The following is a 19,853-nucleotide window of genomic DNA, read 5'->3' as shown; positions in this document are numbered from 1 at the left end:
ATGTGCTTGCATGTATTTTGATCGGTGATATAATAGTTCAATTATAATATATGGCGCTACTAGAATTAAATCCATATGTTTTTTAGTTAGCCCTAACCCTCAAAAGATGGGTGCATACATTTGACAGCTGTATAATGATCCGACAGCTGTGTGAATTATAGCATTTTGAGTGAAGTAACTTTTGTTATTGTGAAAAAAATTGATAAAAAGGAATTTCGCGTGTTGATATAATATTGCTTTTTGATGGGAAAAAATACAGAACAAAGGAAAAACAAAAACTTGGCTTGACGCCGAGTTTCCGGACACTGCGCTAGGAAAATTAACCATCAAGGACTGGTGTGCTAAGTTTAGATGTGGTGAAATGACCACGGAAGACGGTGAAGGCAGTGGACGCGTAAAAGAGGTTGTTACCGACGAAAACATTAAAAAAATCCACAACATGATTTTGAATGACCGTCAATTGATATTGAATGAAATAGCAGACATTCTAAAGATATCAACTGAACGTGTACCTCATATCAATCACGAATATAAAAATAAATAAATAAATGTAAGAAATAAATAACGCGTAATAAACCCGAGGTTTTGCGTCGGTATGTGACAATGGATGAAACATGCCTCAATCATTTCACTCCGAAGTCCAATCCACAGTTATCAGAGTGGACTGCACACAATGAACCCGCTCCAATGCGTGAAAAAACGCAACAGTCGACCCGCGAGGTTATGGCGTCTGTATTTTGGGATGCGCATGAAACAATTTTCATTGACTACCTTGAAAAAGGAAGCACTATTAACAGCGACTATTACATAACGTTATTGGACCGTTTCAAGGACGAAATCGCCGATAAACGGCCACATTTGAAGAAAAAGAAAGAGTGCTGCTTCCTCAAGACTATGCACTGTGTCACAAGTCAGTGAAAACGATGGCAAACATCCATAAATTGGGCTTCGAATTGCGCTCTTATCCACCGTATTCTCCAGATCTGGCCGCCAGCGACTATTTCCTGTTCTCAGGTCTCAAAAGAATGCTCGCTGGGAAGAAATTATCGTCGAATGAAAAGGTGATCGCCGAAACTGAGGCCTATTTTGATGCAAAAGACAAATCGTACTACAAAAATGGTTTCGAAAAGTTGGAGGGTCGCTATAATTAGTTTATCACCCTTGAAGGAAATTATGTTGAATAAAAATAAACTAATTTTGCCAAAAAAATGTGTTTTACTGTGGTAAGCCTAGGACTTTTCAATTGACCTATTATATTGGTAAAATTGCTAAGTGTCAATGTAACCTAACTATTAAATTCGGTGATTTTCACATTTTTCTGTATAAAATAACAATTATTCTTAAGTAATATTGAATTATTCACTATATACAGATGCTAATCATGGACCAATAAACTTATTTGCTTTTGGTTTCAGCGATTTAACAGTGATGATTTTGATGTGAAAATGACAAAAAACAACCTAGATTTTTTTAATTTTCAAAGAATTTTGGAGCAACTTTAGCAGATGATTGATCACCTCCAATAAAAGATAAAAAAAGTTTCCAGATGTTTAGAAGCAATGGGATAGACCCAAAACGAACCGTTTTAAGGGTATTATGACTGGTGATGAAAAATAAGAGAAAAATAGAGCCAAAAGCTGTAGGTTAGTTTTAGTGGCGGCTGGTTCATAAGCGCTGCATTGCTACCAAAAAACAATTATGTAATCTCACTAAAATACTAAAATATTTTCTATTACTTACCAAAAGAAAGCAACTGTAATTGCAACAAATGATAAAAAACTGCAATGCGAGTGCGAGCTACGGAAGTAACGTGGACCAGCGGAATAACCCACCGTCGGCAGGCTCCCGACTCACGCATTCGCTGTTATTTATCTAGGAGTTACATTATCGTGCTCCGCGAACTCCTTCAAACACCCGCGTGAGACTCCCCTTCACCGCGTCCGCCCAAACGGTCTAAACAAAGTGGAATATGCATGATGCTCTGAAAGTCTTGATGTATATATGTTGGAATTCGTAAGGTGTATTGCATTATGAACTGGTAAAACCAAATGTAACAAATTATTGCAAATTTATGGAAAAAAAGCAGAAAATAAACATTATATTGACCAGATATAGCGTCTTCTGATTGTTTGGATTACTTATTAAGATCAGTGCAGCGTGGCTTAACTGGTACACCATATCGCGATCTTGCCAGAAAGATGGAAGAGTGGTAGAAATTGAGAAACAATGTTTTGTACCAATTTTTCTCAGCAAATGCGTTTTTAAAGTTAAAAAAACACCTACTAAATTTCATTCTCTCTACGGTCTGTTAAAGGAATTATTTATTTTTAATACGAATAATAATTTTGCTAATAAAATAATAAAATATTGATTCATTTGGCACTCTTGCTTTAAAACATTGACACTCTTTCTTACATCATAACGAGCGTTGGGAACTATCAACTGAAAATAGTCGCATAAAGTAAAACACATTTTTTGGAAAAACTAGTTTTTTGTTTATTCAATATAATTCCCTTCAAGGGTGATACAATTGATTATAGCGACCCTCAACTTTTCGATACCATTTTTGTAGTACGATTTGTCCTTTGCTTCAAAATAGGCCTCAGTTTCAACGAAAATTATTCCATGCGCATCCCAAAATACAGACGCCATAACCTTGCCAGCCGACTGTTGCGTTTTCCCACGCTTTGGAGCGGGTTCATCGTATGCAGTCCACTCGGATGACTGGCGATTGGACTTCGGAGTGAAATTATGGAGCCATGTTTCCATCCGTTGTCACATATCGACGTAAAAACTGGGATTTATTACGCTTGATCATGTTCAAACACTGCTCCGAATCATCAACTCGTTGTTGTTTTTAGTCAAAAGTGAGAAAGATCTTTCTGCAAGTTGGTCAAACCAAACTTGAATAAAATTGACCAGTTCTTACTATCATAAACGTTATAATTCAAAGTATATTTTAGGTCATAGGTGTTCTTTTATAGTGACGGAACTAACAGACTCGGTAAAGTTATCTGGCAAGTGGTGAAAGCCCTCTAGTTTCAATATACCTATTTGATAAGCCGATAGATGATGGTGTTATTATAGAAATATTAACGCCATATAAAAATTAGCAATTTTTTTGCTAATAAAATAATAAAATATTGATTCGTGTGGAAATACTCGTAGCTATTTTACATTTATATTTGATTCCCGTAAACAAAAATACATTTTTAATTTATATCATTCCGGTCGGAATTGCTTCAATATTCACCTGCCAATACAATGTAACGGTTAAATTGCAATTTTCCGAACCATATTGCAATTAACTTAATTTTGGATTTCGGCAGCTCGCAAAAAATATTGCATTTGTACCCTTTTCCCGGCCTTCAGTTTTCATTACATATTCATTCGCTTCTATTTATTCCGCGTTCGATTTTTATTAGTTGCGAAAATTGTTTTATTATTAATATTGAAATGTTTGGAGAAAATTAGATTGTTTTTGTTTATTAAAGTTGCTATTTTTCTATATAGTCATGAAAGTTTGCGATTTTTGACCATTTTCAATTTTTTGTTACCATTTCCTTTCAAATAATCGCACGTTAATGAAACTTACAGGGATTATAAAGAATTTTATGCTGAATCGAATGGTGGTACAATAGATTATATATAGCTTTTGATTTTTAAGTTATACTACGAAAAGTGTATTTTCAAAAATTGAGTGGATTTCGGTTTATATTGCATATGTTTAAAACTATACTTTTTGAAGCAATTTATCTATCTAAGAAGTTTTATCTATATCCGAGAGGTGAAAAATATGTGCACTTTTTCCATATATATAGTCATGAAAATTTGCGATGTTTGACCATTTTCAATTTTTTTGCTACCATTTCCTTTCAAATAATCGCACGTTAATGAAACTTACAGGGATTATAAAGAATTTTATGCTGAATCGAATGGTGGTACAATAGATTATATATAGCTTTTGATTTTTAAGTTATACTACGAAAATTGTATTTTCAAAAATTTAGTGGATTTCGGTTTATATTGCATATGATTAAAACTATACGTTTTGAAGCAATTTAACATGGATTGCCGTTTCTCTTGCACTAAAATACATATATTTTCAGAGTTTTATCTATATCCGTTTTCAATTTTCAATTTTTTTGCTACCATTTCCTTTCAAATAATCGCACGTTAATGAAACTTACAGGGATTATAAAGAATTTTATGCTGAATCGAATGGTGGTACAACAGATTTTATATAACTTTTGATTTTTAAGTTATACAACCAAAATTGTATTTTCAAAAATTGACTGGATTTCGGTTTATGTTACATATATTTAAAACTATACTTTTTGAAGCAATTTAACATGGATTGTCGTTTCTCTCGCACCAAAATACATATATTTTCAGAGTTTTATCTATATCCGAGAGGTGCAAAAATGTGCACTTTTTTCCATATATATAGTCATGAAAATTTGCGATTTTTGACCATTTTCAATTTTTTTGCTGCCATTTCCTTTCAAATAATCGCACGTTAATGAAATTTACAGGGATTATAAAGAATTTTACGCTGAATCGAATGATGGTACAATAGATTTTATATAACTTTTGATTTTTAAGTTATACAACCAAAATTGTATTTTCAAAAATTAACTGGATTTCGGTTTATATTGCATATATTTAAAACTATACTTTTTGAAGCAATTTAACATCGATTGTCGTTTTTCTCGCACCAAAATACATATATTTTCATAGTTTTATCTATATCCGAGAGGTGAAAAAATGTGCACTTTTTTCCTTATATATAGTCATGAAAATTTTCGATTTTTGACCATTTTCAATTTTTTTGCTGCCATTTCCTTTCAAATAATTGCACGTTAATGAAACTTACAGGGATTATAAAGAATTTTACGCTGAATGGTATGGTGGTGTAATACATTTTATACAACCTATAGTTTTTAACTAATATAACGGGGAGTATATTAAAAAAATATACTTTTTTATTTCTTTTTATGGTACATATCTTAAAATCTATAAGTTCTAAAGTAATTTAATATGGATTTTCGTTTATTTCGCATCAATTATATGTATTTTGAGATTTTTATCTTTATCCGAGAGGTACAAATTTTTAACATTTTCCATACACATAGTCGTGAAAATTTTCAATTTTTTGTCATTTTCAATTTTTTGCTGTCATTTCCGCTAAAATAATCACAAGTTAATTAAAATTACAAGGATTATAAAGAATTTTACGATGTATCACATAGTGGTATAATATATTCTATACGACCTTTAGTTTTTAAATTATATAACAGAGACTATATTTTCAAAAAAGTTTATTTTGTTTTATGGTACATATCTTAAAAACTATTCATTCTGAAGCAATTTGACATGGATGTTCGTTTATTTCACCTCAAAATACATATATTTGGAGAGTTTTACCCCAATCCGAGAGGTAAAATGTTGTAAAAGAGTTTTAGCACTTTTTCCATATGTTGTCCATAGTCGAGAAAATTTTCGATTTCTTGTCATTTTAGATTTTTTACTGTCATTTCCATACAAGTAATCGCAGGTTAATAAAAATTACTGAAATTATAAGAAATTTTGCGCATAATCTAATGGTGGTATAAAAATCTCTATATAATCTTTGGGTTTTAAGTTATGTAATGAAAAGTACGTTAACAAAAAAGTCATTGAATTTGTATTTATTTCAAATATCTTGAAAACTATAAACTCTGAAGCAATTTAATATGAAATTTCATTCATATCGCCTCAGAATACATATAATTTGGTAGTTTTATCTTTATGCTGAAGGTAAAAAATTTTGACACTTTTTCCATATATATAATCTTGAAAGTTTACGATTTTTGCTGTCATTTCCATCTAGATGATTTCATACTAATGAATAATAATTTGACTAATAATTTTTCACAAATCTACTGACTTTTGGTTCAAATACTATGAAAGTATAGATGATAATATTATCCAATTAATCGAATTACTGTTAAAAAATGTTATTTCATGAAATATTTGAGTAAAAAGATCTCATATATGTTTTATAGGTTTATTAGAAAGTTGAATTACCTTAATAAATACCAATTTCTATAACACAAAAGAATAGTTAATATTAACTTTGTGTCTATATCCAACAGAACCAACTATTTTTCTACGAACAAGATAAACTTCAAAGGCCATTAGGGATCATTTTCTTAGAGGGATCTTACGTCGAGAGAGTTTTGTATTCCGATGTTGCCACCTATCATCATAGTGGAACACCCGAGAAATCGAAAGATAAAGGTGACAAAGAAACCATCGACAAAAATGTAAGTAGACTTTTGATATCCTAAGAATAATATATGTTTTATATTTACGAATTGTCTTCGATAGAAATGAAAATAGTCTGGACTAGAGAAGCAATTCGATTAATTTATTCATATAATTATATGTCAGAGTCAAATAAACGTCGTCACAGTATTATCGCGTATAAAGAAAAAAATTATTTTTTCTGAGGTAAAAGTGCTTGAAACAAAATTATTTTTTCTGTTACGAGCAAAATGTTTACTTTATGATAGCCCTTGTTTATAAATTTGCAGAAACTTTTCTTTTCTTTTCAAGACAGCTTGCAAACTTGTACAATATTGAATAAAAACAGCTTCAAGTTTCCTAAGTGTTTTTAGCAGGCCTTTTATTTAAAATGTCTTATGTATTACATAGGCATTATCATTAAAAATACATTTAATATATGTTAAGAAAACCCAAGCTAATAATTCATTATAATAAAATCAGTAAATAAGTTAGTTTTAATATCTTTTATCTATCTTTTAAAACTTTTTGTTTTTGTTTATTATCTATCTAGCATGTGTAACAACTGTTATTATATAAATTATTTGGATTTTTGTTTGGATTATCTGTACTATGAAACGGACCATTATAAACTCAAATTGTATATAATGAGCTTGCAAAAAAATCGTGAATAGGTCGTTAACGTGGTAAATTTAAAATACGCGCTGATAACAATGATGACAGGTCGAAACCCGGTTTTCAGATATATTTTCTTTGACAAAAATTAATGTTACAAAAGAGGTTAATTGAAATAAAATGCCCGCTATATTAAAAATGGCCATTTTAATAACGTAATCATCATATAGTTTATGATAATAAAACAATAAGTTTTTAGGGTAAATAGATATGGATCGATGAATGGAGGTAAAACGAAATGAAACAGTGGTGTTTACATTATGTGACCGTTATTTATTGGCTATATAAAAAATGTGAAAAATACAAAATAGATAAAACGGATGGCAGCGGTGTTACCTGGAGACGAGGCTGGGGCAGTCGATGGTGGCATGTCTGAACGATGGTCGAGTACTGAATGAATGGAAATACCCTTCAATAACATCCCAGATAAACGTCTCGGAGTTGTCAGCTATTCGTTATCGGGTTCTAGTTGGCGCTGCTGGCACCCCGCCCGTGTTCAACATCTGGGATTATATTTCTGGGTATTTTGTAGACCGTTATTCCACTATGTAAAATTCGACATGCCTCAAGATCGCTACCAGCTTAATAGCTGCGATGAAAAAAGCATCGTCATATCGTCTGTTTGAAGCTGTCCATTTTATGTTCAATTGTTAAAGGATTTGCTGCCACTTATTCCTTTATTTCTTCATTTTGCAATTTTGATCTTGAAGATTAAAATCATCTATATACTCAAAAGCTTAGCTACATGCTTTATACTTATATTAAGTTTTACTTTTACCAATTTTTACATGTACACAACCCAACATAATTAGATTCCTGATATAAGAGAAAATATATATATATATATATATATATATATATATATATATATATATATATATATATATATATATATATATATATATATATATTTAAACATGTAAGTCAAGCGTTTAACCCATATTTCCATTTTATTGTGGTTTCACTGTTTCAGTGTAATGTATTTTAAAAATGTTAATCACTGTCACTTAACTTTGTTGTATAATCAAAATCAAAATAAAAAAAAACATTTAACATTGATATTAATTTCTTTTTTCATCACCAAAATTTATGTATTTGGAGTGTTATCCTTATGAGTAACAAGTTTTGGTATTTTGTTCATATCGTGAAAATTAACAATTTTCATATTTTACCTGTTATTTCCATACTAAATAATCGCAGAGATTATAAATAAAATTACCCTGTATCGAATGATATAATAATTTTTACGTCATCATTAGTTTTTAAGTTATATGTTACAGTGAAAATTGTTTTTCCAACAAATGAGTGTATTTCACTCTCATGTATTTAAAACTATAATCCTTAAAGAAATTTATGGTTTCTCAATTTTAGATTTTGAGAATTTTACCTTTATCCGAAAGATAAAAAATGTGCCACTTTTTCCATAGCCATCAAACTTTGTAATTTTTAGCTATTTTCGTGATTTTTACTACCATTTTTGTTCAAGTAGTCGTATGTTAATGAAATTTACAGAAATTATAAAGAATTTTGCACTGCATCGAATCATAATTTTTATACAATCTTCAGTTTCGAAGTTATGTCGCATATCTTAAAAGTTATAAATTCTACGCTAATTTAACATAGATCTTCATTTCTGTTACCCCAAAATACATATATTTTGAAACTTTTACCTTTATCTGATAGATAGCCAATTTTTCCTTATATAGTCGTGAAATTTTGCAAATTTTTGTAATTTTCAAACTTTTTGTTGCAATTTCAGTTTAAACAATCGTAAGCTATTAATAATTACAGAGTTTTATAAAGCATTTTCCGTTGAATCGAATGGTGGTATACTAATTTTTATATAGCTTTTAGTTTCTACGTTATACAACGAAAAGTGTGTTTTCAACAAATGTATGGATATTTCTTTATGTCGCATATCCTTAAAACTATAAATCCTGAAGCAATTTAACCTTTTGATTCTTTTCATCCCAAAATGTGTATATTTTGAGACTTTTATCTTACCGTATTAAGTTTGTGCTCAAAGATTCGTAGAATAATGAAAATGATAAAGCATTTTTTGCTAAATTGAATGGTAATATAATAATTTTTATGCAAACTTTAGTTTCTAAGTTACACCATCAAAAGTGTATTTTTAATAAATGAATTAAAATTAAATTTCTTACATCTAATCTAAATCAAAATCATTGTCAAAATCATCCTGAAACATCTGTACCCTGAAAAGTTTTCAAATCTCTAGTATTTCCTGGATTCTTTAAGATAGAATTCAAACTAAATGCTTTCAATAAAGAATAAAGCTTTTTGAAGAGTAGATAGCAAAATGTCAATGAATCCAGAACAGAAAATTAACAATGAATTTTCTGTAGTTAAAATTAAATATATATATTTTTTCTTTTGTTCTTGATTCTGATTTCGTGAAAAACACGTACCAATTTGTATATATCACTCGAGAGAATCGGTAGAAAATTGATGATACCACAATTTGACTATATTGGTATAAAAAAAATAGTTGAAACAATTTGTATTGCATACTAACTATTGCCGCGTTCGAGATAAAAGGACGGAAACAAAATATTTACTGAGGCCCAATATCCATCGCGCAAAAATACATCGATTTTATTCCATATTGCCTTCAGCTAATTGTCATTTTTTTGTTCACTTGTAATTTAAACCTAACAATTTAGCTTTGTTGAATCGATATGTGTGCAAGGGTTCGAATAAAATGCGTTTCGAATTCAATCACTACGTATCGTCAACAAAAGATGCATGTAAAAATATCGAAAATCCAACATGGGGTGCATTCGCATTTGAGTCGAATGGCATTAAATGAAACATCACAAAGCGAAACGAAATGATACGCGCTTCCATACTGGTTTGATGCTTTATCATTTAGTGAACTACGAATCACAAATTAAATCAAACGAAATAGGCCCTATATTAAATATATCTAATTTATATGGATTTGTAATTACCATGTTGCCATTAATTAATTTATAAAGGGATGGGGGTATGTACGACAAGCTACACTACCGTCATGTTAATACCCTGTATGTTTTTAGCTTATCTATGCACTGCAGCCAGGAATCTCATCATCATTTTTTTCGATCCTCTAAAATTACCTTTCGAGCTTTTCTCTTGTCAAGTTATTATTATTAAAACTGTTAAGTAACAGTGAAATATTAGTTAAATTACGAAAAAGGGCATTTAAATAGTATTAAAATTGGTATTTAATTTTAAATGATTTTATGTATTTTAAGATGTGCTTTAATAAGAAGGTAATTTGTTTTTTTATGTGGTTGAAAACAAATTTGTACATATAACTTTCAAATATTAATCAGGGATTATAACGAATTTTACGCCGAATCGAATGATAGTATAAACAATTTGATACAACTTTTAGTTTTTAAGTTATATAACGAAAAGTATATTTTCAAAAAATGAGTATATTTCGGTTTATGGTACATATCTAAAAAACTACATATTCTGAAGCAATTTAACGTGTGTTTTCCTGTCTTTTATATTCTATTTATCTCAATTACATTATCAATTTTCTATTAGTTTTTTATTCAACGTTCGTGATTTTTTCAGAAAATCCGTTGTTAATTTTCTGTTCTGGATTCATTGACATTTTGCTAACTACTCTCCAAAAAGCTTTATTCTTTTAAGGAGATATATTGTTAGCAAGAAGAACAATTCTGTGTATACTATATAAAATGTTAAAGCAATTGATGAAGAATCGTGAGCTATCTTTTGAAAATCCCAATCTGCTACTCTATGTACACGTTATGGATTTACTTTTTCCCGCTTTCTAGATATTTTCAATCGCATGTAAACGGCTGGAATGATCTGTTTCCAGTTCATGAACTTCTAATTTTTCTATTTTTTGGCATTGTCACCAAAATCAGTTTAAGTTCTTGAAACCAAAATAACATTTATTAACTAAAGTGAAATAGTACTAAAGGTTTCATGGGAACCGAACGTAGTAAAACTAATTTGAAAATATATTTAATAGAAAAATGGAATCGAGAAAGGACGCATACTTATATATACTTATATTTAGAAAATAATATATTTAAATTCTTTAATTTAACGTTATACGTAGCACATAATATATAAATGTAGCTAAGTAGACAATGACGTATATTACACAATACTCTTATTGTGGATAACTTCGCAAATCCATTTGATTTCCAGGTCGTCGTGCAGTTCTTCGTTGGTAATCAATCGAAGAACCTTGTTTTGACAGCGTTATATGAGTAGTTGATTTGAATTTTTATTGCAACCCCATATTTCCAAATTGGTTTTATGATTGTTTAATAAATCAATCTCTTTGATTTTAGATCAAATTGAGAGTATCTTCCGACTAACCAGTATATTTGTATTTATTTTGGTTCTAATGTGTTTTGCTTTTTGTCTAACATGATGTTGATGAGGTATATACAAAACTTCTTTGGATATACTATAGGTTAGGTTGTTTAGCAATTGTTAAGCATTTTTACCAATAGATATCGCGGATTAAAATATATTCAAGCTCTAACATGTCACTTATTCTTGTATATTTCTATCCAAATAGAAATTTCTATCAGTCAATGTTAGTGATGAAAAAATTGACACGCGAAAGAAATCAATAGATATCCCACCCTGTATAAAATAAATCTTATATAAATAAAAATATGAGTGATTGATGAGATTTATAATTAGAACTATATAGCAGCAATTGTTCCTTAATTGCGGGAATTGGAATGAAACTAACAACATAACCAGTTAAGTTATTAGTTACGTAATAAGCATTTCGACTCGAGGAAGGTAGGTAATGTTTACCTAGGGCATATTTTACTGGTCTACCGTAGATACAATAGTTTAGTTATTTAACGGTGTTCCAAGACCGTTATATTATTACGATAAAATTAAGACATAAATCGAATTTTGGTTTAAATTAATGCAATATTGTACGTATATATAACATCGTAACATATACTTAAAACTCTATTATTCGTTTTGTAAAGAGGCAGACCCATATTGATTTTGGATTATGTTGCACAGTAATAATGTTACTCTGAAGAAAAATCTTGTCAATTAATTAAATATAATTGAATGATAGGATATCTCATTAAACTTTCGATCGGTAAGATCTCTCCAAAAAGCTTTATTCTTTATTGAAAGCATTTAGTTTGAATTCTTCGAGTACAGATGTTTCAGGATGATTGTGACAATGATTTTGATCTAGATCAGATGTAACAAATTTAATTTTAATTCATTTATTAAAAATACACTTTTGATGGTGTAACTTAGAAACTAAAGTTTGCATAAATATTATTATATTACCATTCAATTTAGCAAAAAAATTCTTTATCATTTTCATTAATCTACGAATCTTTGAGGACAAATTTAATACGGTAGGATAAAAGTCTCAAAATATACACATTTTGGGATGAAAAGAATCAAAATGTTAAATTGCTTCAGGATTTATAGTTTTAAAGATATGCGACATAAAGAAAAATCCATACATTTGTCGAAAACACACTTTTCATTTTATAACGTAGACACTAAAAGCTATATAAAAATTAGTATACCACCATTCTATTCAACGCAAAATGCTTTATAAACTCTGTAATTATTAATAGCTTACGATTGTTTAAACTGAAATGGCAGCAGAAAGTTTGAAAATTACCAAAATTTGCAAAATTTCACGACTATATATATATTGAAAAATTGGCAATTTTTTTATCAATTGGATAAAGGTAAAAGTTTCAAAATATATGTACTTTGATATGAAAGAAACGAATATCCATGTTACATTAGTGTAGAATTTAAAACTTTTAAGATATATAACTATATATCTTATAATATGATATACTCATTTTTTTAATATGTATATATATATATATATATATATATATATATATATATATATATATATTGCAATTACCGTACAAATAATCGCAGGTAAAAGACAAATACTGGAATTATAAAAAATTGTGATCATAATGGAATGGTTGTACAAAAGTGTTTGTACAATTTTGTATTTATTTGGCCTTTATATTTTGCAATGGAAACTACATTTTCAAAAAAATAAGTGAGTTTAGGTTTATTTGAAATATTTTAAATTTGAAATATATACATTCCAAAGTAATTTAATATGAAATTTCGGTCATATCGTCCCAAATACATATAATTTGAGAGTTTTGTCTTTACCCTGGAAGTATAAAATTTTGACATACAAGAAACCAATTCTAGACATTAGCATTTACTTAAATACCCATCAACACCCCCCCACATTTTTACTAAATAAACAATTTCTTTTAAAGAGCTTTATTGGATGCGCTTAGTACAATCTTAATTATAAATTAATTTATTACTACTTTTCATTTGTACTTGGATTAATTTACAAGCAGAACGAGTGCTAGAGAATACATCATTATTTATTCCTCAATTATAAAATTATAATAACTTATAGGTTTAGTTTACACTAAAGGTATACACTTTATATAAGTTCGTATGATTTGGTTCCCTTCAATCTCCTGATACATCCCTGCGCGCTGTCCAGCAGTTGTATTGCTTCCATGTTAGTATGATTTAGCAATCTTCTTTCAGGTTTCAAGGCGAAATCTTGGATAACCTCGCAAATCCATTTGATTTCCAGGTCATCGTGCAATTCTTCGTTGGTTACGTAGCGATGGGCATTGGTAATCAATCGAAGAACCTTGTTTTGACAGCGTTGGATGACTAGTTGATTTGAATTTTAGTGCAACCCCATATTTGCACCCCATAGGTCAAAATTAGCTTTATTATTGTCTTATAAATCAACCTCTTTGATTTTAGATCAAGTTGAGAGTATCTTCCGACTAACCAGTGTAGTTGTTTTATTTTGGTTGTAATGTGTTTTGCTTTTTGTCTAACATGATGTTAAATAAACAAATGATGCTAGACTTTTGTGAGGAATATTCTGATTTATAATTCTGGTCTATATAAATTTTACCTTTCAAATATTCTATAGTATGGCTTCATTGAATAAGTATTACTAGAGTTTTCCGACATTAAAGCAATTTTAATAAATAAAGTTTCATGGGAACCAAACATAGTAAAACCAATTCGAAAATATATTTAATAGAAAAATATAATCTAGAAAGGATACATACTTATTTTTAGAAAATAATATATTTAAATTCTTTAATTTAACGTTATACGAAGCACATAATATCTTAATGTAGCTACGTAGACAATGACGTATATTACACAATACTCTTATTGTTTTACAACTTGAATAAGGTTCTTTGTTCTACTATTTCAAGCTGTTTTGGACTGTTAATAATTTAGTTTTGATTTAAAACGGGCCAAACTCCCCTAAATGTTCACGTTAAACTCTATTACCGAGCTTTTTTAATATTTATTTCGACATTATACCATTCCTATTTCTATTTCCAACGGTTTAATTTATTTGGAAAGGCTGTTGAAAAGGGCTTCAAATCAAAATATTTTTCATCAATATATTTTTGTTACTAAATTGGCACAATTGTTCTCTAGATCGATGCAGAGTTTGAATGTCCTCTCTCATTTAGTTTATTTATAGTGTTTGATTTTAACAGTTTATCTCAAGTGTGTTTTGTCATTTTTACAATGTTTCCGAACTGCCACTTTTGGTTGTTGGTTTCAACAAATGCATTTGAAATATTTTGACAGTTGAAAGAGTTGTTGGAGTTATTTCAGAAGGAAGACAATAAATGTGACAAATTAATTTAAAAAATTATGATTGTATTAACCGATTTCTGGTACGTTTTTTTGACAAAACTTATTACTTTACAGAGTTGAGTGTATACTTTTTTTTAGAATTATTGTTTTCCTTTAATTATGCCAATTATTTAAATAACACACAATTTGAGTGTCCACTACGGCCTGTAAATTAAAGTATTTTACAAAACGAAACTTATAAAACCATGCTAAAAACAGTGCGTGTCGCAAGATATCAAAGCACTGATGAGTTCCTGCAAATGTTACCATTTCATCGTACCTTCAATGAGGCCATTTAACACCTTATCTAAGGCTAATTGTATAAAACAATTCTTTGTACATATTCTACAGGAGATATATTGTTAGCAAGAAGAACAATTCTGTGTATACTATATAAAATGTTAAAGCAATTGATGAAGAATCGTGAGCTATCTTTTGAAAATCCCAATCTGCTACTCTATGTACACGTTATGGATTTACTTTTTCCCGCTTTCTAGATATTTTCAATCGCATGTAAACGGCTGGAATGATCTGTTTCCAGTTCATGAACTTCTAATTTTTCTATTTTTTGGCATTGTCACCAAAATCAGTTTAAGTTCTTGAAACCAAAATAACATTTATTAACTAAAGTGAAATAGTACTAAAGGTTTCATGGGAACCGAACGTAGTAAAACTAATTTGAAAATATATTTAATAGAAAAATGGAATCGAGAAAGGACGCATACTTATATATACTTATATTTAGAAAATAATATATTTAAATTCTTTAATTTAACGTTATACGTAGCACATAATATATAAATGTAGCTAAGTAGACAATGACGTATATTACACAATACTCTTATTGTGGATAACTTCGCAAATCCATTTGATTTCCAGGTCGTCGTGCAGTTCTTCGTTGGTAATCAATCGAAGAACCTTGTTTTGACAGCGTTATATGAGTAGTTGATTTGAATTTTTATTGCAACCCCATATTTCCAAATTGGTTTTATGATTGTTTAATAAATCAATCTCTTTGATTTTAGATCAAATTGAGAGTATCTTCCGACTAACCAGTATATTTGTATTTATTTTGGTTCTAATGTGTTTTGCTTTTTGTCTAACATGATGTTGATGAGGTATATACAAAACTTCTTTGGATATACTATAGGTTAGGTTGTTTAGCAATTGTTAAGCATTTTTACCAATAGATATCGCGGATTAAAATATATTCAAGCTCTAACATGTCACTTATTCTTGTATATTTCTATCCAAATAGAAATTTCTATCAGTCAATGTTAGTGATGAAAAAATTGACACGCGAAAGAAATCAATAGATATCCCACCCTGTATAAAATAAATCTTATATAAATAAAAATATGAGTGATTGATGAGATTTATAATTAGAACTATATAGCAGCAATTGTTCCTTAATTGCGGGAATTGGAATGAAACTAACAACATAACCAGTTAAGTTATTAGTTACGTAATAAGCATTTCGACTCGAGGAAGGTAGGTAATGTTTACCTAGGGCATATTTTACTGGTCTACCGTAGATACAATAGTTTAGTTATTTAACGGTGTTCCAAGACCGTTATATTATTACGATAAAATTAAGACATAAATCGAATTTTGGTTTAAATTAATGCAATATTGTACGTATATATAACATCGTAACATATACTTAAAACTCTATTATTCGTTTTGTAAAGAGGCAGACCCATATTGATTTTGGATTATGTTGCACAGTAATAATGTTACTCTGAAGAAAAATCTTGTCAATTAATTAAATATAATTGAATGATAGGATATCTCATTAAACTTTCGATCGGTAAGCTGATTTATTACTTGCTTTGATAATTCCTTTTTTTTTAATTATTTTTCAGTTTTGCTTCCTGATTACTTTTGGAAAGGAATTTGTCCGGAAGTACGAGCTCTGTGGTACAAATGAAGCTGATACGCTACGTTGGCTTGATTGCATTGAAAAGGCCAGGTAATCATTGAATTTGTATTCACTAAAATGTCATGCATACGCAATTTCATAGGTACGCGAATATATTACTTCCGATGAACTCTGAACTGTAAATCCGTAACTGTATTTGATATCAGTTTTAGGATATTTTATATGGCTGGGTGAATGGAGGTGAAACGAAATGAAACTATGGTGTTTACATTAACAGGTCTATTGAAAAGTCCCCGGTCTGGCACATAGATGGCGCTACTGCAATGAAATCTATATGTTTTTTAGTTATCCCTAACCTTCAAAAGATGCGTGTATAAATTTGACAGCTGTCGAATCATTAATTGGTCAATTATAGCTTTTTGAATGAAGCAACTTTCGTTATTGTGAAAAAAAATGGATAAAAAGGAATTTCGCGTGTTGATAAAATATTGCTTTTTGAAAGGAAAAAATACAGTTGAAGCCAAATTTTGCTTGATGCCAAGTTTTTGGACACTACCCCAGGAAAATTGACCGTCAAAGGTTGGTAGGCTAAATTTAGAAGTGGTGAAATGAGCAGCGAAGACTGTGAACGCAGTGGACGCCCAAAAGAGGTTCTTACCGACGAAAACATTTAAAAAATCCACAAAAGGATTTTGAATGACCGTAAATTGAAATTGAATGAACACTGATATGAACACTCTAAAGATATTAACTGAACGTGTACATCATATCATTCAGGAATATTTGGGTATGAGAAAGCTCTATGCAAAGTGGGTGCCATGCGAGCTCACTTTTGGCCAAAAACAACGAGGAGTTGATGATTCGGAGAAGTGTTTGAAGATGATCAAGCGTAATAAACCCGAGTTTTTGCGTCGATATGTGACAATGGATAAAACATGGCTACATCATTTCACTCCTGAAGTCTAATCGACAGTCATAGTCTAATCAACAGCGACTATTACATAGCGTTTTTTTGGACCGTTTGAAGGACGAAATCGCCGAAAAATGGCCGCATTTGAAGAAGAAGAAAGTGCTGCTTCATCAAGACAATGCACCGTGTCACAAGTCAGTGAAAACGATGGCAAACATCCACGAATTGGCCTTGGAATTGCTTCCTCATTCACCATATTCTCCAGATCTGGCCCCCAGCGACTATTTCCTGTTCTCAGATTTCAAAACAATGCTGGCTGGGAACAAATTTTCGTCGAATGAAGAGGTGATAGCCGAAACTGAGGCCGGAGATTTTTCAATTGACCTGTTATATGATCGTTATTTATTGACGATATAAAATATTAGGGAAATACAAATAAACGAAAGGTACCTGTAGTACGCTGGGTTTACCTGTAGACGAGGCTTGGGTAGTCGATGATGGCACGTCTGAACTCAACATTGGTCAGTGACTGAATGATCGAAAGTACCCTTTAATAACATCCCAGATAACTCGGGGTTGCCAGATAATCGTTATCATTTCTTAGTTGGCGCTGCAGCACCTCGCCCGTGTTCAACATCTGGGATTATATTTCTGGGTATTTTGTAGACAGTTATTCCACGACGTAAAATTCGACATACCTCAAGGTCGCTACACAGTTTTTATCGTCCAAAATTCTCTCACAATAATACATCGATTATATATGACGTACCAGATGTGTCGGTAATTCATTTCCGTTTTTTTTTTCACCAAAGAAAACAAGCTATTTACAATGGATACTTAAAATACTGTAACAAAATTGCAATCTATATTTCCATTTAACAAGGATCCACTTCCCTGAAATAATCCTGATATAATATTAAAATCTTGAAGTGATAAAGAAATTTGTGACAACACGTACATCTACGGCTTTCGTGATATTTAATAAAACTGTCGACGTTTCATCGTTTCGCATTTTGTTTTGATCCACCGCTTTATTTTACGAGGGTTGTACTTTATATTTCAAGATTTGACATCGAAAATTAATTATTTGTCAACTAAATGTCTTATTGTATTTTCGAAAATATTTTCCGTGATTCCGTTTTGTCTGCACTGCATGGTTTTATTTAAATAGACACACGTAAAAAACACGCCTGCTCTATAGAATTGTTCGTCTTATAGTAGAGTCTCTGTATCTCTCCCTCTATCTTTCTCTATTATACTCTCTATATCTCTTTACTTTCCTCTTTCATCTATCTCTATGTATTTCTGTATGTCTGTATTTATCTCCCTCTATATCTATTTCTCTCTCTATCTCTATTTATCTTCCTCTATCCTGTCAATCTCTCTCTATATCTGTTTACCTCCCTTTATCTCTATTCATCCCCCTCTATCTCTGTTTAGCTTCCTCTATCTCCATTTATATCCCTTTATCTCTATTTATCTTCCTTTATCTCTATTATCTTTCTTTATCCCTCTATCTCTATTTATCCCCCTCTATCCCTACAGATCCCGTTTCATCTATCTCTATATATTTCAATACATCTCTATTTATCTTCCTCTATCCTGTCAATCTCTCTCTATATCTGTTTACCTCCTTCTATCTGTATTAATCTCCTTCTATCTCTGTTTATCTTCCTCTATCTCTATTTATATCCCTTACTCTCTATTTATCTCCTTTCCTCTATCTCTCTTTATCTCCATTATCTCTCTCTATCTCTATTTATCTCCATCTCTATTTATGTTCTTTCTCTCCCTATACCTTTCACTCTATATCTCCCAATTTTTTTCCTCGGTCTACGTAATAAATTATCACAAGTAACTTAGTATTACGCAACTGAAAAGAATAAAGATTTTATTGCAGTTTTCACCTGATAAAAAAGCGTTGACTAGTACCATAATAAAAAATATTTCTAGGCTATTAAATCAGGACTGCCATTCAATGGAAGACTCTGGATGGACTCAAAGTTCTTTCTATATTTTAGATTTTTTTAAGAAAATAAATGTTTTTATTATATTATTTATCAGGTCAAGAAAATATAAGGATATATAGAAAAGAATCAAACCAACTTTCAGATAGTCAATGTTGATTTTTTTTTATTAATTACATCTTACATTAAATATGCTTAGTACAATCTTAATCTCCAAAAATAATTCATATTTCGAAAAATCTTTTTAATGATACAATCTTTAGAGTTTGAACTTTGAAAGTATATAAATAGAAATCGATTTCTTTAAAATTCCTTAAAATAAATCTTTGAAGAAACAATTTTAGATATATTTTAAAATAAAATAATTTAAAATGTTAGCTACTCTAATTATAAAATTTAAAGG

General features: G+C 30.1%; 1 protein-coding gene across 1 annotated transcript in view; it reads left to right on the top strand.

The window, feature by feature from the left end:
• The window catches only part of LOC143197507 (ras-specific guanine nucleotide-releasing factor 2), a 69,258-nt gene that overhangs the window by 29,725 nt on the left and 19,680 nt on the right, over positions 1–19,853 (top strand). Inside the window, 2 exon segments of the mRNA XM_076406043.1 lie at positions 6,138–6,308; positions 16,557–16,663. Coding sequence (XP_076262158.1) covers positions 6,138–6,308; positions 16,557–16,663 — 278 coding nt within the window.

Source organism: Rhynchophorus ferrugineus, unplaced genomic scaffold (assembly GCF_030347505.1).
Source record: "Rhynchophorus ferrugineus isolate W39M unplaced genomic scaffold, kcgeb_rfMv2 rfM5, whole genome shotgun sequence".
Classification (NCBI taxonomy): domain Eukaryota; kingdom Metazoa; phylum Arthropoda; class Insecta; order Coleoptera; family Curculionidae; genus Rhynchophorus; species Rhynchophorus ferrugineus.
Note: the sequence above shows the minus strand (reverse complement) of the source record. Positions and strands in the feature narration are given on the sequence as shown.